We start from the raw sequence: 21,285 nt of genomic DNA on the forward strand, positions 1-21,285 counted from the left end.
ATTCAATGCAAATCTTTAAAGTATTTATTATGCAACTCCCTGATGTCATAAAGTATGCCACGTGAAACCGGGATCTTTTATTGATCATTTAGCATCACTCTTAAGGCATAAAGCCCCAGTAATGCCCTCGGGGCTTTAAGAATATCACCAGATGACCTAGACTTCCAGATTTCTTGAGTTTCTTGAGTTTCATACTGGCTTTTGTAGTTCCTCCTTCCTGTTTGGTTGTCATGGTTTCTTGCTGCTCTCAGTACGCCTGTCTTTTGCGGCAGCCAACCTTTCCCTTTGTAACTTTCAATATCTAATCTACTATGAGTTGAAGCACCAGGTCACCAGAACTACACATAAAGAACAACTAGGCTTGAATTAATATCTTCTACTCTCTCCAACAGATTTCCTAATTAATGATCTAACATAACAAAATATTAATTAGTATTACAATATCACAGATATTTACCTATATCTCGTGAAAAGTCAGTATATTATTTTTGTGTTATCCCTAATGTATGTGCAAAATATACCAACCTTTAACTTGATGGATTATAGTTATGATTTCCTGAGCAAATTCTCCTGTAGGTTTGTTTTCAGTATTCTGAGTTGAGTCAAGATGTTCAAACACTGGATGAAAGTTTTCACTTTTCCTGCCAACAGCAACCAAATCATGTGACATCTGTCTCTCTGTGGAATAGCTAGAAGCAACCCTAGAATAATTTGTAAATGTTTAACTAAATTTGAAACTACTTTACTGAGAAAAGAACTTATTAAAAATTAATCAAGACAGCTATAAAACTAAAAAGCTGTTTATCTTTTCTTACAATTAAGGCACTAAATTGTATGCCATAAAACATGTACAATAATAAGAAGGAGAAAATAGCTATAGATGCATGGTTTTGCATTCTCCTTTTCAAATCAGTGATCATTAAATATTTGCCACTTTAATAATAAAATCCTCAAAATTCTAAACAATTTTTACTTCAAAAAATACAGCAAGGCATTAAAGACACTCAATATGTAAAACATAATCAATTAGATTATTTTCTATTCCCAAATGTCCATAAAATTGTAAATCTAGCAAGCTTACACTATCTTGAAATGCTACCACACTTTAATAGCTGATATCAAACATAATAACTTCTCTGATTTCATAAAAATCCTTATACCTTTGTATCAGTAATGAGAAACTAACAATAGTATTTTGAAATCAAATTCTGTTGAGATTGATTTAATCACTCACAAAGTTTCCCTAAACTCTCAGTGTTAGTTAGGAAACTTATGATCATTAGAAGCAATTATAGTGTTTACCCTAAATGCATCCTTAAAGAAATGGTACCAATTATTATATAACCCCAACTATCTCACCACTTTCATGCTTTCTGAATCTTTACAACTTTCGTTAAGAGCTCTCCTGACCTTTAGGTACCATTCTAAAGCCATGACATATACCTAACAATTACTGGGGGCTTACCACATGCCAAACACAGGGGCTTACAGCTTACAAAAATTATCTCACCTAATCTTTACAATAGCCCTATGGGGAAGGTGTCATGACACTGAGACAATGGATACCTTGGTTGTTTGCTTCATTGTTCCCAGAGGTTAAGCATTCATGTGAACATAATCTTTTCAAATGTCAGAATGGGAAACTATACCTTATTCCAAGATTGCTGCTCTTGCTTAAAACTACTCCCAAATTCTTCATCTGGAGGCAGTTTATGCATCACAGAAGAAAATGTCTCATTATTTTATATTTATACCTCATTTGGAACCCAAAATGGCACCAGCCAGCTTATACCCATCTTACTCCTCTGCACTTAACTCTAAATAGCTTTTGGCTCTTCCCAATATCAAGTTCACCATCCAAAGAATTGAGATTTACAACTGCTAGGGCTCTTTATGAGTACGTTACAGGCTCTGAAGATAAATCCAAAAGAGAGACCTGAAATATGTTTTAAATAATAGCAACACCACCGGGAAAAACACCTCCTCATATAACAAAAATCAATCAGATGGATACATTTTGGGGTGTGGGTGTACGCATGCATATATTTACTTAATTATTTCACTTAAGTCACTTAACAGCCATATATCCAAAACTGCTCCAGGGTTATGAGGGGCTTACAGACATTCCTTAACTGAAAATTTTAACTCCTCAACAAGATGGTTTTAAGTGCCGATTTTTAACTTCTCAGAGGAAAGGCTTCCATCTGCCTGTCCATGCTCCCTGCTCTCAAAGCAGCACTGTTGAGACAGCTCCCTGCCAAGGCTGAAACACGGAAAAGTGACCATGCAGCAGGTTGATGCCACTGCCGCAGTCTTCTTGATTCATTAGAAGAACTTTCATCAGAAGGCCCACTTCCCTTCTTTCCTCCTAATCTGCTCCCAGCTTCCCAGTGTGTATCTGATAACTAGCTAAGAGACATCTAGTGATAAAGGCCAGAAGCTAGAATGGCCCTGTAACCTCCACTAAGAAAGAATTATACATGCTCTCTGTTTAAAGGGTTAAGTTTAAGGGTACAAAAAGCCTGTTTCATACAAAAAAAAATAGCTTTTAAAAACATTTTAAAGGAGAAAAATAAGATATTTAGATAAAACTATAAAAATGGTCACTCATAAGGGGAAATCAGTTGATAACATTTTTTTTTTAAGGAAGATTAGCCCTGAGTTAACATCTGCTGCCAATCCTCCTGTTTGCTCAGGAAGACTGGCCCTGAGCTAACATTCGTGCCCATCTTCCTCTACTTTATATGTGGGACGCCTGCCACAGCATGGCTTGCCAAGCAGTGCCACGTCCGCACCCTGGATCTGAACCAGCGAATCCCGGGCCACCAAAGCGGAACGTGCAAACTTAACTGCTGTGCCACCGGGCCGGCCCCAGTTGATAACATTTCTTATTGCAGCATCAGTTTCTCCCAAGAGGAAAACAGTTGATAAAGGCTATCAGTTTTTTACTAGGTAATTATTAAAATGTACTTGTAACTTCTTATTACTGGCATAGCTCCTATCCCCAATCCATGCCCAGCCCTCCATCCATAGAAGTGCTGTGGTATACTTGGAAGCTACACTTAATTCCTGAAATTCCAGCGTTGAAACTTGCTATCAGTTAACAAAAATTATCCTAGATTTACCCCACTGCAAAATTTTTAATAAAAAATATTAAAATGATTATTTTCTAGAAAATCTACATGAAAATAGTATAACCTGAAATTTTAGTTTTTTAAAAATAATTATACTTTTGCTATAAGAAAAATTTCTGCTGTAAGAAAAACCTTTGAGAATGCAAAATGTTCTAAGTATTTACATTTGTAAATTTAATCACCTCTTGGTTCACATTTCCTTTTTACTATTTCCTACGACATTATTGATCAATAAGTTAACAATTTCAGGAAATAGCCCCAACACAAGCAGTTAAGCTGAAAAGACCAAATGTTCTTGTTTAAGATGCATTTTAGAGAATTTTAAAAACCAAAATATATCCACACATCTGTATTGTGATACTACTCGTGACACTTGTCTGATTAGATCTCCCAGGCTCCTGTTTCCCCCTACTCCACCTTGTATTTTCCTCTGTTTAAGGATGTTTCCCCTGACATTTTGCCTGAGTGTTGTGCATAATAACTAAGAAAACATAAAAAGCTACATTACACCTTAATTTCCTCTTACACACAGTTAAGAGCCATCAAAGAAAAAAAACTGCATCGCAAAACAACAGTAACAAAAAACCCAATAACAACAAAACCAAAGGATAATCCCCTGCCCTCTGGAGGTTTATAATAGATAACAAAATCCATATGACACATATAAAGTTTTCCTCAGTTTTCTTCCAACTAATAACTAACATTTTGTACAGCATCCTCCAGTTCATAACGCACTTTCCTAACTGTGAATTTGCTCCTGTTTTCCAAAGAACACATTTAGAACTTTTGGAATTGAGGGAAACTTCTACTCCCTTAATTCAGCATCTCATTACTTTTTTCACAAAAGTCCCCTCACTGACCTTGCCAACCCCAAAGCTTTTCCAAGCCACCTTGCAGAAAGCAGTCCTCGGCTGTCAGAACTGAGCCGCCTGCCCTCTCCTAGCAGCTAATCCCGTCAAATCAGGCAGGGAGAGAGGCAGGCTTACCTTCTCAGCCTCCTGTCCCTCTACTGCCTTTCACTGACTGCCGGGAACCACACAGCTCAAAGTTCCTGCGTGTGTTTCCTGCCCTTGTTAACCTACAAATATAAAACGTCTTTCATCTTGTCTCCATGTGTCTAAAACACACCAGCCTTCGAAGCCTGGCTCACATATGTCAACTCCTGAAAGAAGGCTTCCCTGAATCCCCCCGCTTCGGATCATGTGAGTCATGCACACCTCATGTATCACTGACTGTGCCATAATATTACCAAGGTGGCCCTATTGTCTATAAGACCAGAGGAGAAGAAACTTAATCCTATGCCAATTTATAGTCCCAGGGTACCCCAATGGGCTGTCTCACACAGGGTAGCTTCTCAAAAAAAAAAAAAAAAACCCTGCTGAATGAATAAGTGATAAATGGAAAATGACTTGGATAATTTGAAATGAGCATTTCAGCTAAAGATGACAGACTTCAAAATTCTAACTGAGGCCAATTTAATCTTGTTTTTTAACTTTCTTGGCTTACTTTTTATTTTCACTTAATTTAGAACAATTTAAATTTTAAATATCTCATTTTTTATAATATAAAATATATACAAAAGTTCAAAGAATCCTATGATAAGCCTGTCAACCTAGCTGCAATAGTTATCAACACACAGCCAATCAAAGCAGATTCATAGAGCCAGGAGGAACTGCAGGTTCATTTGGGCCCAAAAAGCTGTGGCCAGGTGACCTGCCCAATGCCACAGAGCTGCTCAGTGACCCACTGGAAGACAAAAACCTATGTACCTCAACCTCAAACAGAATGTTCACCTCCTTGTACTTGGATCCCTAAGAGACACTGAGAGAAGCGAGGGTGAAAAATAGGAATGAAGGGGAATTTCCTCTCAAGTTTTGATTTTAAAAAATGTATATGAGAAATACTAGGGGGAAAAAACCTTAGTTTTTTGTGATACATAACAGCAAGGTAGCAGGTTTGTGTATCACAAAAATATCTCCACCCACAGCTTGTTTTACTTCCAGCTGAACAGTGCCCATCACAGGTAAACGTGTGTAATTAGGTTACCTTCCTTCAGTCCTCGCTGCGGTTTCCCACAGTTTCCCCACCTGCGTACGCAGCACCCCTTTCCTTGGAGCATCAGGGCTCCATCACCCACTTCATCCCCTTTCAGAATGGGAAAAGACCTGAGGGCGCTAGGGAGGCCCTCTCTGTGTCTCTTCAGTGGGAAATAAAAGGATTAAATGCAAATGTAGCTCATGTACTCAGTCCAACATCAGCTTTGCTAGCCAACCTTCCCATACCAGATGCCTAGTACCAGCAGCCGGGGGAGGTCAATGGAGCTCCGGGTCCCTCCGCACCAGCTTATTCTTCTCCAGAGACTGGCCCGCCCTCCTCCTCCCTCTCACTCCCTTCCTAGCCTTCCCGCAGTCTCTCACCTACTCAGGCCAACACTAAACTAAAACTCCCTCACCTGCCCCGAGACTTCCGGATGTACACAACAGTTAGTGTTTGGGATTCCTAACAACCTTAGCACAAATTTTCACATTGTGACTCCCTAACTTACATTCTGAAACATATAATTATGACTCATACGTAACTCCTACCTCTGATAATGCTGTTTCTGACAAAATGGGTCACTAGGATATAGTCTTTGTTAACAGACGTATTAACTATGCGGTGAACACTCAAGCAAGCGTCTACCTACTGCTGTTCTAGATACAAACTGGAATCTAGAAAAATCACAAAGTGATAACCATATGTTTTCAACTACATTGATAACTGGAAGAACATATATCAATACTTGACCAAAGCTAAGAAAGCAAACAAAGGCACAAAATGAACCGTCTTAGTCTTTCCAAAAAAGTGGGTAAACTCTCTAGATTTTAACCAACAAATCAATCTCTCTCCACTCTATGATTACTTTAATCTTTTCAAGCAGAGGAAAACCTAAGTGACACTAAGAGTTGAGAATATGACTCTATTGCGGGCATTAACTACCTCTGCTTTGTGGGCACTCCATCAGTCCACACAGAATTAAATCCAACTCCACAAAACTCTTCCACAACTCACTCATCAGTAAGTCATTAGAATCAGACAGAAAGATTTTGTGGACTATGATACTTTATCACACTGAAAAGATCCGTATATTTATTAAGTGATTTATTCTTCAGGTCTTTGAATAGAAAGGCTCTGCAGCAGAAGCTCTTTATTACACAAGCCATCCTAAAAGTCCTTGTCGGGCAATTCAAACACGTGCTTACAGGCCCCACTGACAGGTCATGAAATTTCACAAAATTGTAGTTTATAAATTCAAAACAAAAGATACAGCAGTCTTGATTTTAGGAAGCTCATTTTTGTGACACATGATGAAGACCAACCTTCCATTTCTCAATATCAAATTAAAAGATTAACTGTGTTCAATATCTCTAATGAGGTCTACTAAAATAAAATCCTTCAAAATTGGTATTTCTAGTATTCTTTAAAAGTGCTACAGCCAATTTACTAATTCTCTTTTAAGTATAAAACACTTCATTATTAAATATGAGGGTATCATTACTTTTATTAAAAAATTGAAGATTTTTGTGATTTGATTGAATGTAATTTTATCTCAAAAGAAAAAAATCCTATAAACAAAAATCAAATACGGAAGTATTTAAAGGGGAGTGCACTGCTATCTACAATTCACTTTGAAATGCACTGAAGAAATAAAGTAGAATGATAGGTGAATAGATGGACAGATACGTGATTGTGAAAGCAGAGTACAATGTTAACTGCAGCCTCTAGGTGGTGCGTATATAGGAGTTTACTGTACAGTTTTTCCAATTTTTCTGTATCTTTGAACATTTTCATAATATAATGTTGGAAAGAATAAAAGCCTAAGGTAACATCCTTAAACTTGATGCTTACAGCAGCATTTGTGCTCTTAAGATTAAGAACTAGTAGAAAATATAATGATTTAAGACACATGAAATAGAATACAAAATTATTAATACGGTATTATGACAACCATGTATAAATATACACAGAATAACAAAAGGAGCTATACTAAAATATTAATAAAATTGTCCTAGGGTAGTAGGATTATGGGTGATTTTCCCCCCTCTGTCTGTCCAACTTTCTGTAATGTAATCATATTTATAAATGCTTTCTGTGCACATATAAATATACATATGTATATTTAAAAATACTTTTTGCAAGTACAATGAATGTAAGTAAAGCACGAGGGAGGGGGACTGCTAAATCTAACTTGAAGAAAAGAAACAAAATATATTTTGTTTAAAAAAACCCCAAAAGATCAGTTTACCTCTCTCCCTGTCACCCAATCCTAATCTTGGATTTTGTTTGCTCTGGTTTTTGATTCAAATGCAGATATGAGTCAACTGTGAATGGCAAATCAACATGTCCATCACTTTGTCCTTCACATACTGGTAGCGTATGAAGGTAATGAGTAGACTTAGCTGACATAGTCAACTGCAGTGCCTTATTATTCTCAGAATCCATAAACAGAAGGAATATTCATGATGAAACAAAGCATGTGAACTGCTTTAGGAGAATATAACTTATTACAACAGTAGTCTATTTTTTTAAAGAATCATTAAGAGCTAAACCAAATGTCTTTAAAATAGGCCTCTTTCTAGACTCTAGCCTAATTTCCTCTACCTAGGAGAATCTAGTCCATAGAATGTCAGTCATTTTGAGGTGGCAGCAAGAACCACCTTAAGTTATCCATCTCCTTGAGTCACAAGGGGTCACACGGATTTGAAGCCCAGGTGCTCTGACTTAGACAAGTTGCTTCATCTCTCAAGGCCTCTCTTTCCTCCTCTATAAAATCAGGGCCTCCTAAGGGCCCTTCCAGGTCAAAATTCTCTGAATTTCAGGCAACAGGAAAACAGGCTCTGAGAAACTGAGCAAGGAATAGGTCCCCTTTAACTCCACCCAGCCTATCCCTGGATACAGAAAACCTGGTAGCACAAAAACAGGTAAATTTATGAAGAGGAACAACTCCATAGAATGTCCTGCACCCAAAAAGCATCTTGATATAAAATGTGGAAACAAGCAGACGTGAGATCACCCCATACTACTAATCACGAGATTCATCCTCATTACAGGGCTTTTTTGAAAAGTCCAGGCAATCCCTCCCCACTAGATGGACTCTAAACACACTGTTAATTCCATTTTCAAAGCTTCAAATAAGGGTGACAGAAACAGATATTAACATTAAGAAAAAACAAATAATACCTGGATGTATTTACTGTTTTCTTCACATCTACTTTAACTGTCGTCGATTTCTTCCCAAGAGTGGCAGATGAAGGTTTCACATCGGAAAGTTTTTCACTTTTATCAAGTTGGTTACTGGAAGAGTTGCTCTCTTTTCTGCCATCCCCTTCTTTCTTTATTTTGTCCTTCCGTTTGTCATTACAGGGTCTCAAACCAACATCACTTTTACTTGAATGAGTACAGGCAGTACAGTCTTTCTTAGATGGTTTAAAAGGTTCTTTGACTTGCCCACCTTCAGTCTCTCTCCCTCTTCCAGCATTAAAACAACTGGACTCTCTGTTTACAGGGCCTTTTTGCAAACTGTATTTTCTATCTTCCTCCTTAGAGTGCTTCTGAGTTCTTCCATCAGAAAACTCCTGGTCCCCATCTGAGGTCTTATGACGTTTGTAGCGATAGTCACAGGATAGCTTCGTTGCTGAACTGGTCTCTGGGGGTTCCCTCTGAGCATGTCGATGAGTTTGGGGCCCAGGGTACCACTGATCTTTCTTGTCTTGATAATGTGAAAAAGAATGCTCAAACTTCCACTCTGGGTTCCTGGCAGGCTGTCTGTTTTCATATCTCTCCAAGTCTGTAGGTCTTGTTGACGTCTGTCCATACGTTCTGAAATCACGATCCTCAGGATACCTGTGTTGACATAAAGCAGTTTACACTTGCACTAGAGAGAAGAAAGTGAGAATTTATATGTGTGGAATATTGGGCAGCATGGCTTTAGATGCAGAATGCACTGGCAAGTTAACCTATAATCCCTCAAGCCAACTCATAGAAGCATAAGGTAGTTAAAGAGGAAAATACCACCTTTTACAAAATATTCTAGCTATCAACATGATTTACTCTAAAAGTAAATACTTCACTACTACCAGTAGACCATAACTACATTACAATGCTTTTTATCTTTTTAGACAAAAGCTTTTCAAGGTGGTTATCTTCAACCATAAAATAAACAGACTTTCACTCGAGGCTTTCTAACAAATTACCCAGGGTTAATGTTTTCCTATACCTCTTCTGAAAAGAGCTCCTTTTCTCAAAATCTTCATAGCCTCTTCTAAATGATAGAGAATAGTTTTCATCTTGTATCCTCTGGTGTCTCAACTCATCTTCATGCCACTTTCCTTCGAATCTAAAAGAATCTGCTATTGACCTCTGAGGCGGTTTCCCTCCTTTTCCACTTCCTCTCACTCTGTAGTCATCAGGAGTATACCTTCCTTGCACTTTCTGGGGATAACAATTGTAGGGTACACCTTCTGAGTAGTTGGGCATACACTGAGATCTTCTGTTACCATCCTCTCTTTCTGGTAAATATCCTCGGTGAGGCTTATAAGTATAAAAATTTTCGAAAGAGTTCCTTCTTATATTTGGGGAAGGTGATCTTTGTTCATAAGATCGGTAATGTATATTTCCACGAGAAGGAATCCTTGGTTTACTCTGTCCGTATTTATCACTGTCCATTCCCCAAGCCACGGGTCTTTGGGGATCCTTCCTATATTCACATCCATAACGCTCAGGAGAATGTCTTTGTTTGTAGTATTCAGAATTTCTAGGTAATGGCGACAAAGACCTATGTAAACAAACACAGAAAATTTAGTTCATTTAAAGACAATAAACTAAGTTTGTCTTAACATGATTTACCTACATAAAACATTTGCTTTCCATTGCTTCTTCCATTCAAATTAAATTCATCAATGTTTTATCTTCATTCTAAATTATCCATTTGGGGGTCTGATTATGCTTCCGCCCAATGCAACAAGTGTACTCTTTCCATCTGAACTAATGTATCCCATGTGCATATCAAAATGGACTGAGTGAACCACCCTGTTGGAGGAGGTCTGGCTTAGTTACACAGCAAGATCCATTTTGGAAGATTGCTGACAGCAAAGTTCTGGCAAAATGGCCAGTCAGCAAAAGCTTACATCAGGTTCAATGGTCAGGTAAGAAACAAGCAGAAGGAGGGCTAGATTCGCACAAACAAATGTGTAGGAGAGTCTCTGGCAAGCTCAACATAGCCTCTGAAATGAAATTAGATTCTAAGAGTTTATGATGCCACAATAAACCCAAACTCAGATCCCAAACTGACCGCACAGTTTCTCCAGGTGATTGTCTATTCTCTACTAAGGCTATATCAAGGAGCAAAAAGTACATACTTAAACGGTGTGCGTTGTGGGGAGAGGGTCTTAAGACTTGAATCTCATGCTTAGTCCCTCCATAAATACTACTAACATAGATAAGTTGCTTTTCTTTCCCAGACTTGTTCCCTTACATATAAAATGAAAGATAGGCTGTTGAAACAGAGCTTGTAACTTTGGTGAACGCGTGCTTTAATGCAGCTATAATATTCTCCAGGGACAGCGCATCCTTTCTGTAGCTACCTTCTCCAATGCCTCAGCATTGCCAACATTGGGCCTTTCATTCCCACTGAGGAGGAAAGCTCCTGTAGCCAGGGAAACCAGTCTGAGTTGCCCAGACTGCAGGATGAGTGGAGCGTCACTATCTGGAATACAAAAAAATTCCATCTTGCACCTGGGGACCTTTCCCCTAGAAGGCTGACCTATCCAGTCTCCCCATCTCCTCTCTGAGGGTTTGATGTCTTCTAATCAACGAGGCAGCTACCCTTGCAGATTTTGTTATGGCCCCCTCTTCAGAGGCTGCCATGGAGTTGGAGCAACCATGAGTAAAACCTTTCCATTTGGTGACACGTTTGTGTCCTCCCTACAAGAAAGGAGGCAGATTTATCTTCCTCATGTACACAGTGGGATTTATATACTGGACTTGGCAATATCTCCCTCTGGAGTCACCAAGCTAGACATAGTACTAGCTAGTGCTTTATTTAGCTGAAGCAGAAACTGTCACCCAGCTGGTTGTACCTCACCACAGGAAGAAGCAACTGGAGCCTCTGAGGACTTCCTGGAAGATTTCATCTCTTCCACAGCTAAGGAGAAAAGCTGGCAGCCAGAGGCTGAGGTCTTCCAGACTAGACGAAATACTCAATCTCTTATTTGAATCCTTACCTCACATTGAACACTGCTTTGATATTATATTTCATGTCAGGGTTTTATTGTATAGAGCCCCTTTCTTCAGAAGGAGATCGCTGGAACAGTTGCTATCACTCTCAGTTTTCCTAAAGGGACAAAAGAGACCCAAGGAGTCTGTTGGGAGACAGTTCTCCATTGGTCTTTCATGTTCCTCCTGCCTTGTGGGCAGAGGCGCTGACAGCGTTTGTTCCCGAGGCAAACAGCCTGGGAAGATGCAGATAGGGCCTTCCTCAGGGGCAGAGGGCCGGTCTGTTTGCTGTTCAGGAAAATAGATAAAATCTCCTCCTAGGCAAAGGCTGGGCAGGTCTGCTTGCAGCCCCTGATGGGGCTCGGGTTCCTTAGCTGTGTCATCACCCCACTGCTTCACTCTGCAGTGTCTGCCCTCAGGGGACTGGGAGTGAAGGGAACACAGAAACACAAAGCTCAAGCTGCCTGCTGTAGGATGAGTAATAAAGGCCTTTGTCTCTGATCCAGGAGTGCCTTGTGACAGGCTAATGTGTTAGCTTGCAAGTAGGGTACAATATCAGACCCTTCACCGTTTTGACAAAGAGTCCTGAGAAGGAATCCAGAAATCAGGCACTAAGCTTGGCAGGGTCCTTTGTGCCCCCTCACCAGGGCCTACCACAAAAGGCTAAAACAGAACAGCCTCTGTGATGGTCTCCATGTTAAAATCATTCGCTTCTTTATGTTCCCTTTTCTTTCTGAAGCTCCTCCCCATAACAACTTGGTCTTGTGAACTACGAAATGAAAACTGTTGAAGAAATTATTGATTCATCACTGTAGAGCCATAATGAACAGCCATAACGGCCAAATCGTAGTAACATGAAAAATTTGGGTCTGCCTTTTGTGTATGTAATTATGGTCCTTTTTAAGTCCTAGAATGTACTAGTCACTTTCACAGCTCTGTGCCTTTATTCCCGTTGTCCCTCTTAACTGCAATACTTTTCTTCTCTCTTTCTGCCTTTAGAAATTCTACCCATCCTCAAAGGGCCAGCTAAAGTCTCATCTCTTCTTTGAAGACTTTCTTAGTATCCTCCTTTCCCCTCCACAAAGCAGAATTATCCCATCCCTGTGGATCCAGAATACTTTGTCCCAGTCAGGAGCTCCGTACTTTTCCCACCATATCATAATTGGCTATTTGTGTCACTCTCCCTAGCCAGCCTGCACGCTTGCTGAGGCCCCACAATATGTCATATTTGCCTTTGTAGCCCCAGAACCTGCCTGTAGCAGGTACACAATAAATACTGGTTGAAATGTTCCAATCTAATTATATATGCTATTGACACTACCAACCAGGGAAGAGAAGAGTTATTCAAAACTCTTAATTCTGCCATGAAGAAGAAGAAATAGGAACTCTCAATTTTTTAATTCCCTAATTTCTTCAAACATATTATGAAAAAATAAAATACACACTAAAGAGTTCTAAACCACCTTCTGATATAAAAAATGTAACACTCTTAAAGATGTTTCTCACTCTCCCTTCCTATGGCCATTGCATTTCTTTTTATTATGGATTAATTCTATCTGCCAGCCATAATTAAAGAAAGCCGCTAGTTCCTAGAACCTAGAAATACCACCTCTATCACTATAAAGCACCTACTGTGAATAACCAGGTCCCATGAGCTTATTAAAATAGGTTTTTAACAGTACCAGTGAATTTGGAAGCCAAAGCACATCCCAAATCCAAGCTTACTCTGCTAAACTAAGAACTGCTCACCTGTGTTTCCACCTGGGGGATCTAGAGCGTGACTGTGCCATCCTTTGACACGTGAGCCACTATCCACTTTTTACACTGCAAAGAAACACAGTATTAGCAAGTTTGTAGAAAGAGCCTGCAACCTGCTCTAAAAATAGTGAATGCCACCAACAAAAAGTCACTTAAGCCCTCTGTGCCTCAGTTTCCTCATCTGTAAAATGGGGCTGATAATAATAGGAGCCACCTTATTGGAATGTTGTAAGGATAAAATGAATTAAATCAGAGGTCAGCAAACATTGTCTGTAAAGGGCCAGATAGTAACTATTTTAGGCTTTGCGGGCTATATAAAGTCTCTACCACATCTTTTTCTTTTTTTAACAACCCTTTAAAAATATAAAAACCATTCTTAGCTTAAGGGCCAGACAAAAACAGGCCCCGAAGGCTAAATGCACTGCAGTTTGATGATCCCTGAGTTAAGTCACAAAAAGAGCTTAGAATAGTGCCTGGCACACAGCAACTGCTAAAAAAGTGTTCCAAAAAGAGGAAAAATTACCCGGAATTCCTCTATCTGAACACAATCACTACTACCTTCCTATCTTTCCTCACATACATAAGCACTTCATATAATCACAGTCAAAATGTTTAGGAATACTTGATGATATATCCTGCTTTTTAAATTATTGAATAATGAGAATTACAATGCCTAATTATGGTACTCAATTGCTGCCTAACTTCCACCAGATAAATACACCAAAACTTAATTAAGCTTGATTAGGCATTTAGTTTGTTTCTGATTTTTTTCTAAAACAGATAATGTCAAATAAAGAAATTTCAAAAGACATGTAAACCTGATTTTTCAAATATTCTTCAGTCTTTAAAAGAAACTGATAGCTTTAGGAACTGAATTTTAAAAACACATGACTAAGGTGTAATCTTCTGTACTAGCTATTATTTACATTTCAGTAATCTTCCTCAGTTCTGATACTATAATTAAGCAGTTCCCAACTTACTGGCCCCAAACCCCTGGTGGCTTTCAAAATTATTGCCATGGGTCCATGACTAGTACCTACAGGCACCATGCACAGACTACAGAGTAAGTATGTCTCATATATTATAACCTCTATTTTGAAAATTTCTGAAGATACTGTGGTGACTGTTAAAATATAAATGGCTTCTTGTCACTATGTAGTTTTCCCACTGACTGATACAGAAAGTACAACTATTATTACATGGATATCAGTTTAAAAAGGGATTCCTGAGCCAGCCCTGAGGCCTAGTGGTTAAAGTTCAGCATACTCCACTTTGGCAGCCCAGGTTTGGTTCCCAGGTGCAGAACTACACCACTCATCTGTCAGTAGCCATGTTGTGGTGGTGGCTCACATGGAAGAACCAGAAGAACTTACAACTATACACAACTACGTACTGGGGCTTTGCGGTGGGGGGCGGGGCACGGAATAAAAAGGAGGAAGATTGGCAGATGTTACTTAGGGCAAATCTTCCCCTGCAAAAAAAAACAAAAGTAGTCCTCATAGTCAAACATTTGCAAATCATTGTTATAATGAATTTCAGAAGAAATAAAAGCATATAAAGAAAGTCAAAGGACTTGAACCAGATCAGATCCCTCACCAGAAGAAGTACATTCAATTCAATTATTTAGTTATGCACTGCCTCTTTCCAAAAAGAATTGAGGCTAGGAAGAACAATTAATTCAGATGTACTATAAAAACCAATGTTACCTCAATAAAAAAAGAAAGAAATGCATAAAGTAAAAAAAAAAGAGAGAGAGAGAGACACTAAAGGGGAAAATGTTCACTTAGTAACTAAAAATGTCAAAATGCATTCATTCAACATATGTGACTGAGTACCTATTATTTGCCAGGCACTGTTCTGGGGATACAGCAGTGAACAGAAAAAGGTAAAAATTCCTGCCCTCCTGGAGCTTACATTCTACTGAGGGAACTTATAATTTAGCCAAAAAAGCTTTGAGTATCAGTTTATACCTATTAAATTCAACAAAAATAATAAATCCAAAGGTTGTGTATGTGTCTGGGGGGGACCCAAATATTAGGAAAAAGCCTAATTTTTCTGGAGGGTAATCTTTTTTTCCACTTTATTTTTTTGAAAAACAGATTTATTGAGAAACAATTCACATACCATACAATTAACCCATTTAAAGTGTACAATTCATGGGGTCAGCCCCGTGGCCGAGTGGTTAAGTTTTCGCGCTCTGCTTAAGTGGCCCAGGGTTTCACCGGTTCGGATCCTGGGCGCGGACATGGCACTGCTCATCAAGCCATGCTGAGGCAGCGTCCCGCATGCCACAACTAGAAGGACCCACAACTAAAAATACACAACTATGTACTGGAGTGCTTTGGGAAGAAAAAGGAAAAATAAAATCTTTAAAAAAAAGTGTACACTTCAGTGTCTTTTAGTATATTCACAGGGATGTACAATCACCACCACAATCTAATTTTAGAACATCTTCATCGCCTTTAAAAGAAACCCCATTAGCAGTCATTCCCCATTCCTCCCCTCCTTTGATTAGCCCCTGACAACCACCAATCTGCTTTCTGTTTCTATAGATTTGCCTATTCTGGACCTTTCATATAAACGGAATCGTACACTATGTGGTGTTTTGTGACTGGCTTCCCTCCCTTAGCATAATGATTTCAAGAGTCATCCCTGTTTGACCATGTGTCAGTACTTCATTCCTTTTTGTGCCAAATAATATACCACTGTGTGAGTACGCTACATTTGTTTATTCATTCAGTTCTCAATGGACATTTGGGTTGTTTCTATTTTTTGGTTATTATGAATAATGCCGCTATGAACATTCGTGTACAAGTTTTTGTGTAGACATGTTTTCATTCCTCTTGGTTATATATCTAGGAATAGGACTGCTGGGTCATATGATAACTCTATGTTTAACTTTTTGAGAGACTGCCAAACTTTTCAAAGCAGCTCCATCATTTTACATTCCCACCAGCAATGTATGAGGATTCCAATTTTTCCACATCCTCATCACCATTTGCTACTCTTTTTTTTTTTTTTTTTTTTTGCAGGGAAAGATCCACCCTGACCTAACATCTGTTGCCAATCTTCCTCTTTTTTTTTCTCCCCAAAGCACCAGTGCATATCCTAGTTGTAAGTCCTTCTAGTTCTTCTATGTGAGCAACCACGACAGCACAGCAACCAACAGACGGGTGGTGTGGTTCCACAACTGGGAAACAAACCTGGGCCACCAAAGCAATGACAGCACCGAACTTTAACCACTAGGCCACCAGGGCTGCCTCTTGTCTTTTTGATTATAGCCATCCTAGTGGGGGTGAAGTAATACCTCACGATGGTTTTGATTTGCATTTCCCTAATGATGGGTAATCTTCAAATATTTAAGAAATTATGAAACTAATTCTGCCTTCTTTCTTTTAATAATTTCAGTTTAAACTTATTATTCTAATATAATCATTTAAAAGAAAAAAGCAGCTATATATACTAAGATGTTTATATCAGCTTTATTTATAATAGGAAAGAAAAAAACACTCAAACTTGTTATACCCCAAATGCCCAACAATCAGTAAAAGGTTAAGCAAATTTAAAATATATACATCTATTTGCTTCCTACCTTTCTCCTAGCCTTATGTATGTCTTCTCCTCCACACACTCCATTCGTCTATCACACCACACTACTTGTTTTTCCCTGATCAGGCCATGCTGTTCCTACCACATAGATGGCCTTCCCTCACTCCACCTGACAAATTCCTGTTCTTTCTGGACTGTTTGATCATCACCTCCCCTGGGATTCTTTCCTTAACTTTCTTTCTGTCCCCCCTGAGTTTCTTTCTTCTTGGGAATTCTGAGCTTAGTCTGTAATTATTTCAATACATTGTGATTATTTGGTTACGTAATTGTATTTATCTCAATAGGCAAAAGACTCCAAACAGCATATCAGAGAACACAAAACCCAAATGACCTATGGACATCTGAGATGTTCAACTTCATTAGTAATTGAGTAAACACAAATTAAGATTATAACCATTTCACACTCATCAGATTGACAAAAACAAAAAGTGAAAGTTGCCTATCCTGGAGTGTTGGTGAGGATGTAGAACAACAGGGACCCTCACACTGCTGGGGGAATATACCTGAGTATCACCAGTTACTCAAGGACGGGGCTGGCAGTAGTTGTTAACGTTGAACATGCTCACACCCCACAACCCAGCAGTTTCACTCAGGGGTATATCTTAGAGTGGAAGTTCTCAACTTTAGTGTGTGTCAGAAAGGCTGGTCCAAGCACAGACTGCTGGGCCCTACCCCGGGGGGCCCCACTGCCAGCAAGGTCCCAGGTGATGTGGACGCTGTTGGTGCAGGGACTACACAACTACTGGTTTAAAGGGAAAGGTGGAGGTCACTCGGGAGAAAAGATTTACAAGATTTACTGATTATGTGATGAAAAGAGGTATTACTTAGAATATTTTCCTTTGCTAATATTAAAATTAGCTTTATTAAAATTCAAACTATTCACTCAAAAATGGGTGAATTTTATTGCATATAAATTATACCTCAAAGCTGTAAAAAAGTTAGCTTTGGGGTAATGAAAATGCTCTTAGATCAGATATGATGGAGATGGTTGCACAACTCTGCAAACATATGAAAAACCACTGAATTGCACACTTAAACTCGTAAATTATATCCCAATAAAGCTGTTTTTTAAAAAACTAACTTTGTTTGCAATTGCTTAGTGCACATCAACTAGTAATGAAAAGCACTGGCCCAGGGGCTTAATAAATAAGAGAGGAGAGTTCATTTAAACCCTAGAGTCTGAGCTAAGAATGGTTTATACATTTTTTTTTTTTTTGAGGAAGACTAGCTCTGAGCTAACATCTGCCACCAATCCTCCTCTTTTTGCTGAGGAAGACTGGCCCTGAGCTAACATCTGTGCCCATCTTCCTCTGTTTTATATGTGGGACGCCTGGCACAGCATGGCTTGCCAAGCGGTGCCATGTCCACACCCAGGATTTGAACTGGCGAACCCCGGGACACCGAAGCAGAACGAGCGCACTTAACCGCTGTGCCACCGGGCCGGCCCCACTTTTTTTTTTTTTTTGAGGAAGATTACTCCTGAGTTAACATCCGCTGCCAATCCTCCTCTTTTTGCTGAGGAAGATTGGCCCTGAGCTAACATCCGTGCCCATCTTCTATTTTATATAACGGACACCTGCCACAGCGCGGCTTGATAAGTGGTGCATACGTCTACACCCAGGATCCAAACCGGCGAGCCCCGGGCTGCTGAAGTGGAACACGCAAACTTAACTACTATGCCACCGGACTGGCTCCAGTTTTTACATTTTTAAAGAGTCATAAAAAAAAAGAACATGTGACAATGCCTAAAATATTTACTATCTTGTCCTTTACAGAAAAAATTTGCCAAACCCCAATTTAAACTAACTTACTTGTGACTAGCAAAGTCAATCAAAGGAAGCAGCATTAGGAGAGAGAGAGAAAAGGCTGAAACACCAGCAGGGGTTGTGACTGGGGAAGAGATGTCAATAACAAGACAAATTTGTACTGCTACTTCAGAGTGAATTGTACAGGACCAGGGGCAGTGAATGAACCCGTCTGTCTTAGAACACAGAAAGATGACAGGACAGCAGGGGCATCCACTCCCAGGAGGATGCTGAAGAGGATGCCAGCGCCAAAAGAGGCCAACCCTACCAGGACAGCAATGGACCATCCCCTCACCCAGCTGAAAGACCAGCTCCAGCAAACCTTCCTTCCACAACATGGCTTTCCCCTCGCCATTAGATCCTTCCCATCGCCATCTAACCTCTTCTAATGCTCCCAGCTCTCTAGAACCACACCCCCTAGGGCTACCACCCTTGTCTCTCCTTTTACAACCAAATTCCTCAAAGAGCTGCTCCTATACCAGTCATTCTCTCTGATTCTTCTCCTCCCATTCTTGCTTGGCCCTTCACCCTCCACCACTGCACCAAACTGCTCTAGTCAAGGTCACTAATGAAATCCATGTTGCTAAATCCAATGGTTATTTCTCCTCCTCCTCCTGGATCTACCAGCAGCACTTACCAGTCAATCACACCTTCCTCCTAGAAACATTTTCTTCACTTGGATTCCAGAATACTACACTTTCCTGGTTTTCCTCCTACCTCTAACAATTCTTTTGTCTCCTTTGCCAGTCTCTCCTCATCTCCCCCCTTGCCACCCTGACCCATAAATGATTAACCCAGTCTTCCTCTAGTGACTTCAGTCTTCGGACTTCTCACTGTCTACACTCTCTCCCCAGTCTACACTCTCATTCAGTCTCATATCTTTAAATACTCTCTATAAACTAACCCCCAAGTTTGTATCTTCAGTCCTTACCTATCCTCTGTACTGCAGTCTTACATAACTAAAAGGCTACTGGATGCTGTAAGCATGTCTAAGAGCAAACTCCTGTCCTCCCTCCAAAATCTGCTCCTCCTACGGTCTGCCCCACTTCAGTAAATGGCAGCTCTATCCTTTGAGTCTTCAACAAAGAGGAAACATAAATGTCCAATAAACATATGAAAAGATACTCAACCCTACCTAATCAGGAAGACAAAATTAAAACAATAAGATACCATTTCATACTTGCGAGATTTCTCAAAATTTTAAAGTCTGATGATCCCCATGTGTTTACAAGAAAGTGGAAAAGGAGAATTTCTCAACTGAGGAAAATCCCTCTCCAGAAAATCATGAAGCAGAAGAAAACTCTAAGTCTGTACTCCAAACAGAATTGAATATATCCAACAGCATTTAAGCATATTAAAAACAAATCTCACCTTGAATTAGAAATTGAAAAACTAAGAACAGAAATAGACCCAAAAAACAGTGAAATGACAGAAAAAAGTTAATTGAACTCATGAAAAAATGGGAGAAAAAGGCCAAATTATCTCAGAAATAAAGAATAAATAACAAGGTGCCCAAGGGAGAATAAACTCAAAGGGAAATTTAATAAAGGAAATTGAAGAAAGGCAGGAAAACAACCAAGAAAATGAAAATGACATTGAGAGAGAAGGAGAGAGAGAGAGAGCTCACATCAGAGAGAAACTAGTGGAAACAGAAGATGATAAAGCAGGAATACTATTCCTATTATTGTAGTTTCTGAGAAGAAAAAGCAAACAATAGAACTGCACTAATATTTAAAACTATAATTCAAGAAAACTTTTTCAGAAATGGAAAAATATATGAATCTACACACTGAAAGGCTCACTAGATACCTGGGAAAATTAACCCAAAACAATCAACTGTGAAATATAGCTTAGTAAAAATTATTTGAATTCAAAGATAAAGATAAAAATCCTCAAGACTTCTAGATAAAAATAATAAATAACTTACAAATCCAAAATAATTAAAGTAGCACTAGGTATTTCAAAAACAACATACAAAGCAAGGCAACAATGGATCCACATTTAAAATAAAAAAGTAAAATCAACGAAAGTAAGGGCGAGGAGGAAGGCATTAAGATGGCAGCATAGGAAGACTCTGAACTCATCTCTTCCCATGGACACAACAAATTTACAAGTATTCTTGGAACAATTACCCCTAAGAGAGAACTGAAAACTGGATGAAAAGATCCCCCACAACAAGGGACAGTCCTGACTGAGGTAGAAGAGACAGAAATTCCTTTCTGGAGAGAAAAAAGCCACCTTTGAGCCATGGCGCTTCATGACTGGGAGTGATCTTAAGGTACAAAGCCTTCCCTAGAGGAGTAGGGGATCTGAGTAGCAGAGTATTACCACAATAAGCCACTCAGCACAACTGAGACAAGTGTCATAATATGTGGCTTTGCTAGCTATATACTACAATGGGGAATACCCCCAGAACATCGATTGGACATAAGGGGAAAAAAAGTCTGCTCTTAAAGGGCCCACACACAAATTCACCCATTTCGGAAAGCAGCCTAAACTTACCAGAAAGAAAGGTGCACAGTCCTTTGTTGAAAAGAGACTCACTTCATAGGCTCTGGGCGCATCTCAGTGAGAGGTGAGACCCTCCCAGGGACTAAGACATTAATGGCAGCCATTATTGTGACCTAGTATAGATGTGCTGACAGAGACCCTGGCAGATGCTGTTGGAGTTCTTCCCCTGGCCTGTTAGCGCAGGGGTCTGCCCCACCCACTAAAGCACTGATTTA

At 39.4% G+C, this 21,285-nt stretch overlaps 1 protein-coding gene across 4 annotated transcripts in view; it reads right to left on the reverse strand.

The window, feature by feature from the left end:
• BCLAF3 (BCLAF1 and THRAP3 family member 3) overlaps positions 1-21,285 on the reverse strand; it is a 59,334-nt gene that overhangs the window by 24,930 nt on the left and 13,119 nt on the right. For 3 of the 4 annotated variants that reach the window (XM_070502182.1, XM_070502184.1, XM_070502183.1), the window contains exons 2-5: positions 13,137-13,211; positions 9,391-9,948; positions 8,355-9,017; positions 526-701 (exon numbers count right to left, since the gene is read on the reverse strand). In XM_070502182.1, the coding sequence (XP_070358283.1) occupies positions 526-701; positions 8,355-9,017; positions 9,391-9,948; positions 13,137-13,177 (1,438 nt within the window). In that variant the 5' untranslated portion in view covers positions 13,178-13,211. The remainder of the gene's footprint in view (positions 1-525; positions 702-8,354; positions 9,018-9,390; positions 9,949-13,136; positions 13,212-21,285) is intronic. The other variant, XM_070502185.1, reaches the window with a different exon arrangement.

This window comes from Equus asinus, chromosome X, assembly GCF_041296235.1.
Source record: "Equus asinus isolate D_3611 breed Donkey chromosome X, EquAss-T2T_v2, whole genome shotgun sequence".
Lineage (NCBI taxonomy): Eukaryota > Metazoa > Chordata > Mammalia > Perissodactyla > Equidae > Equus > Equus asinus.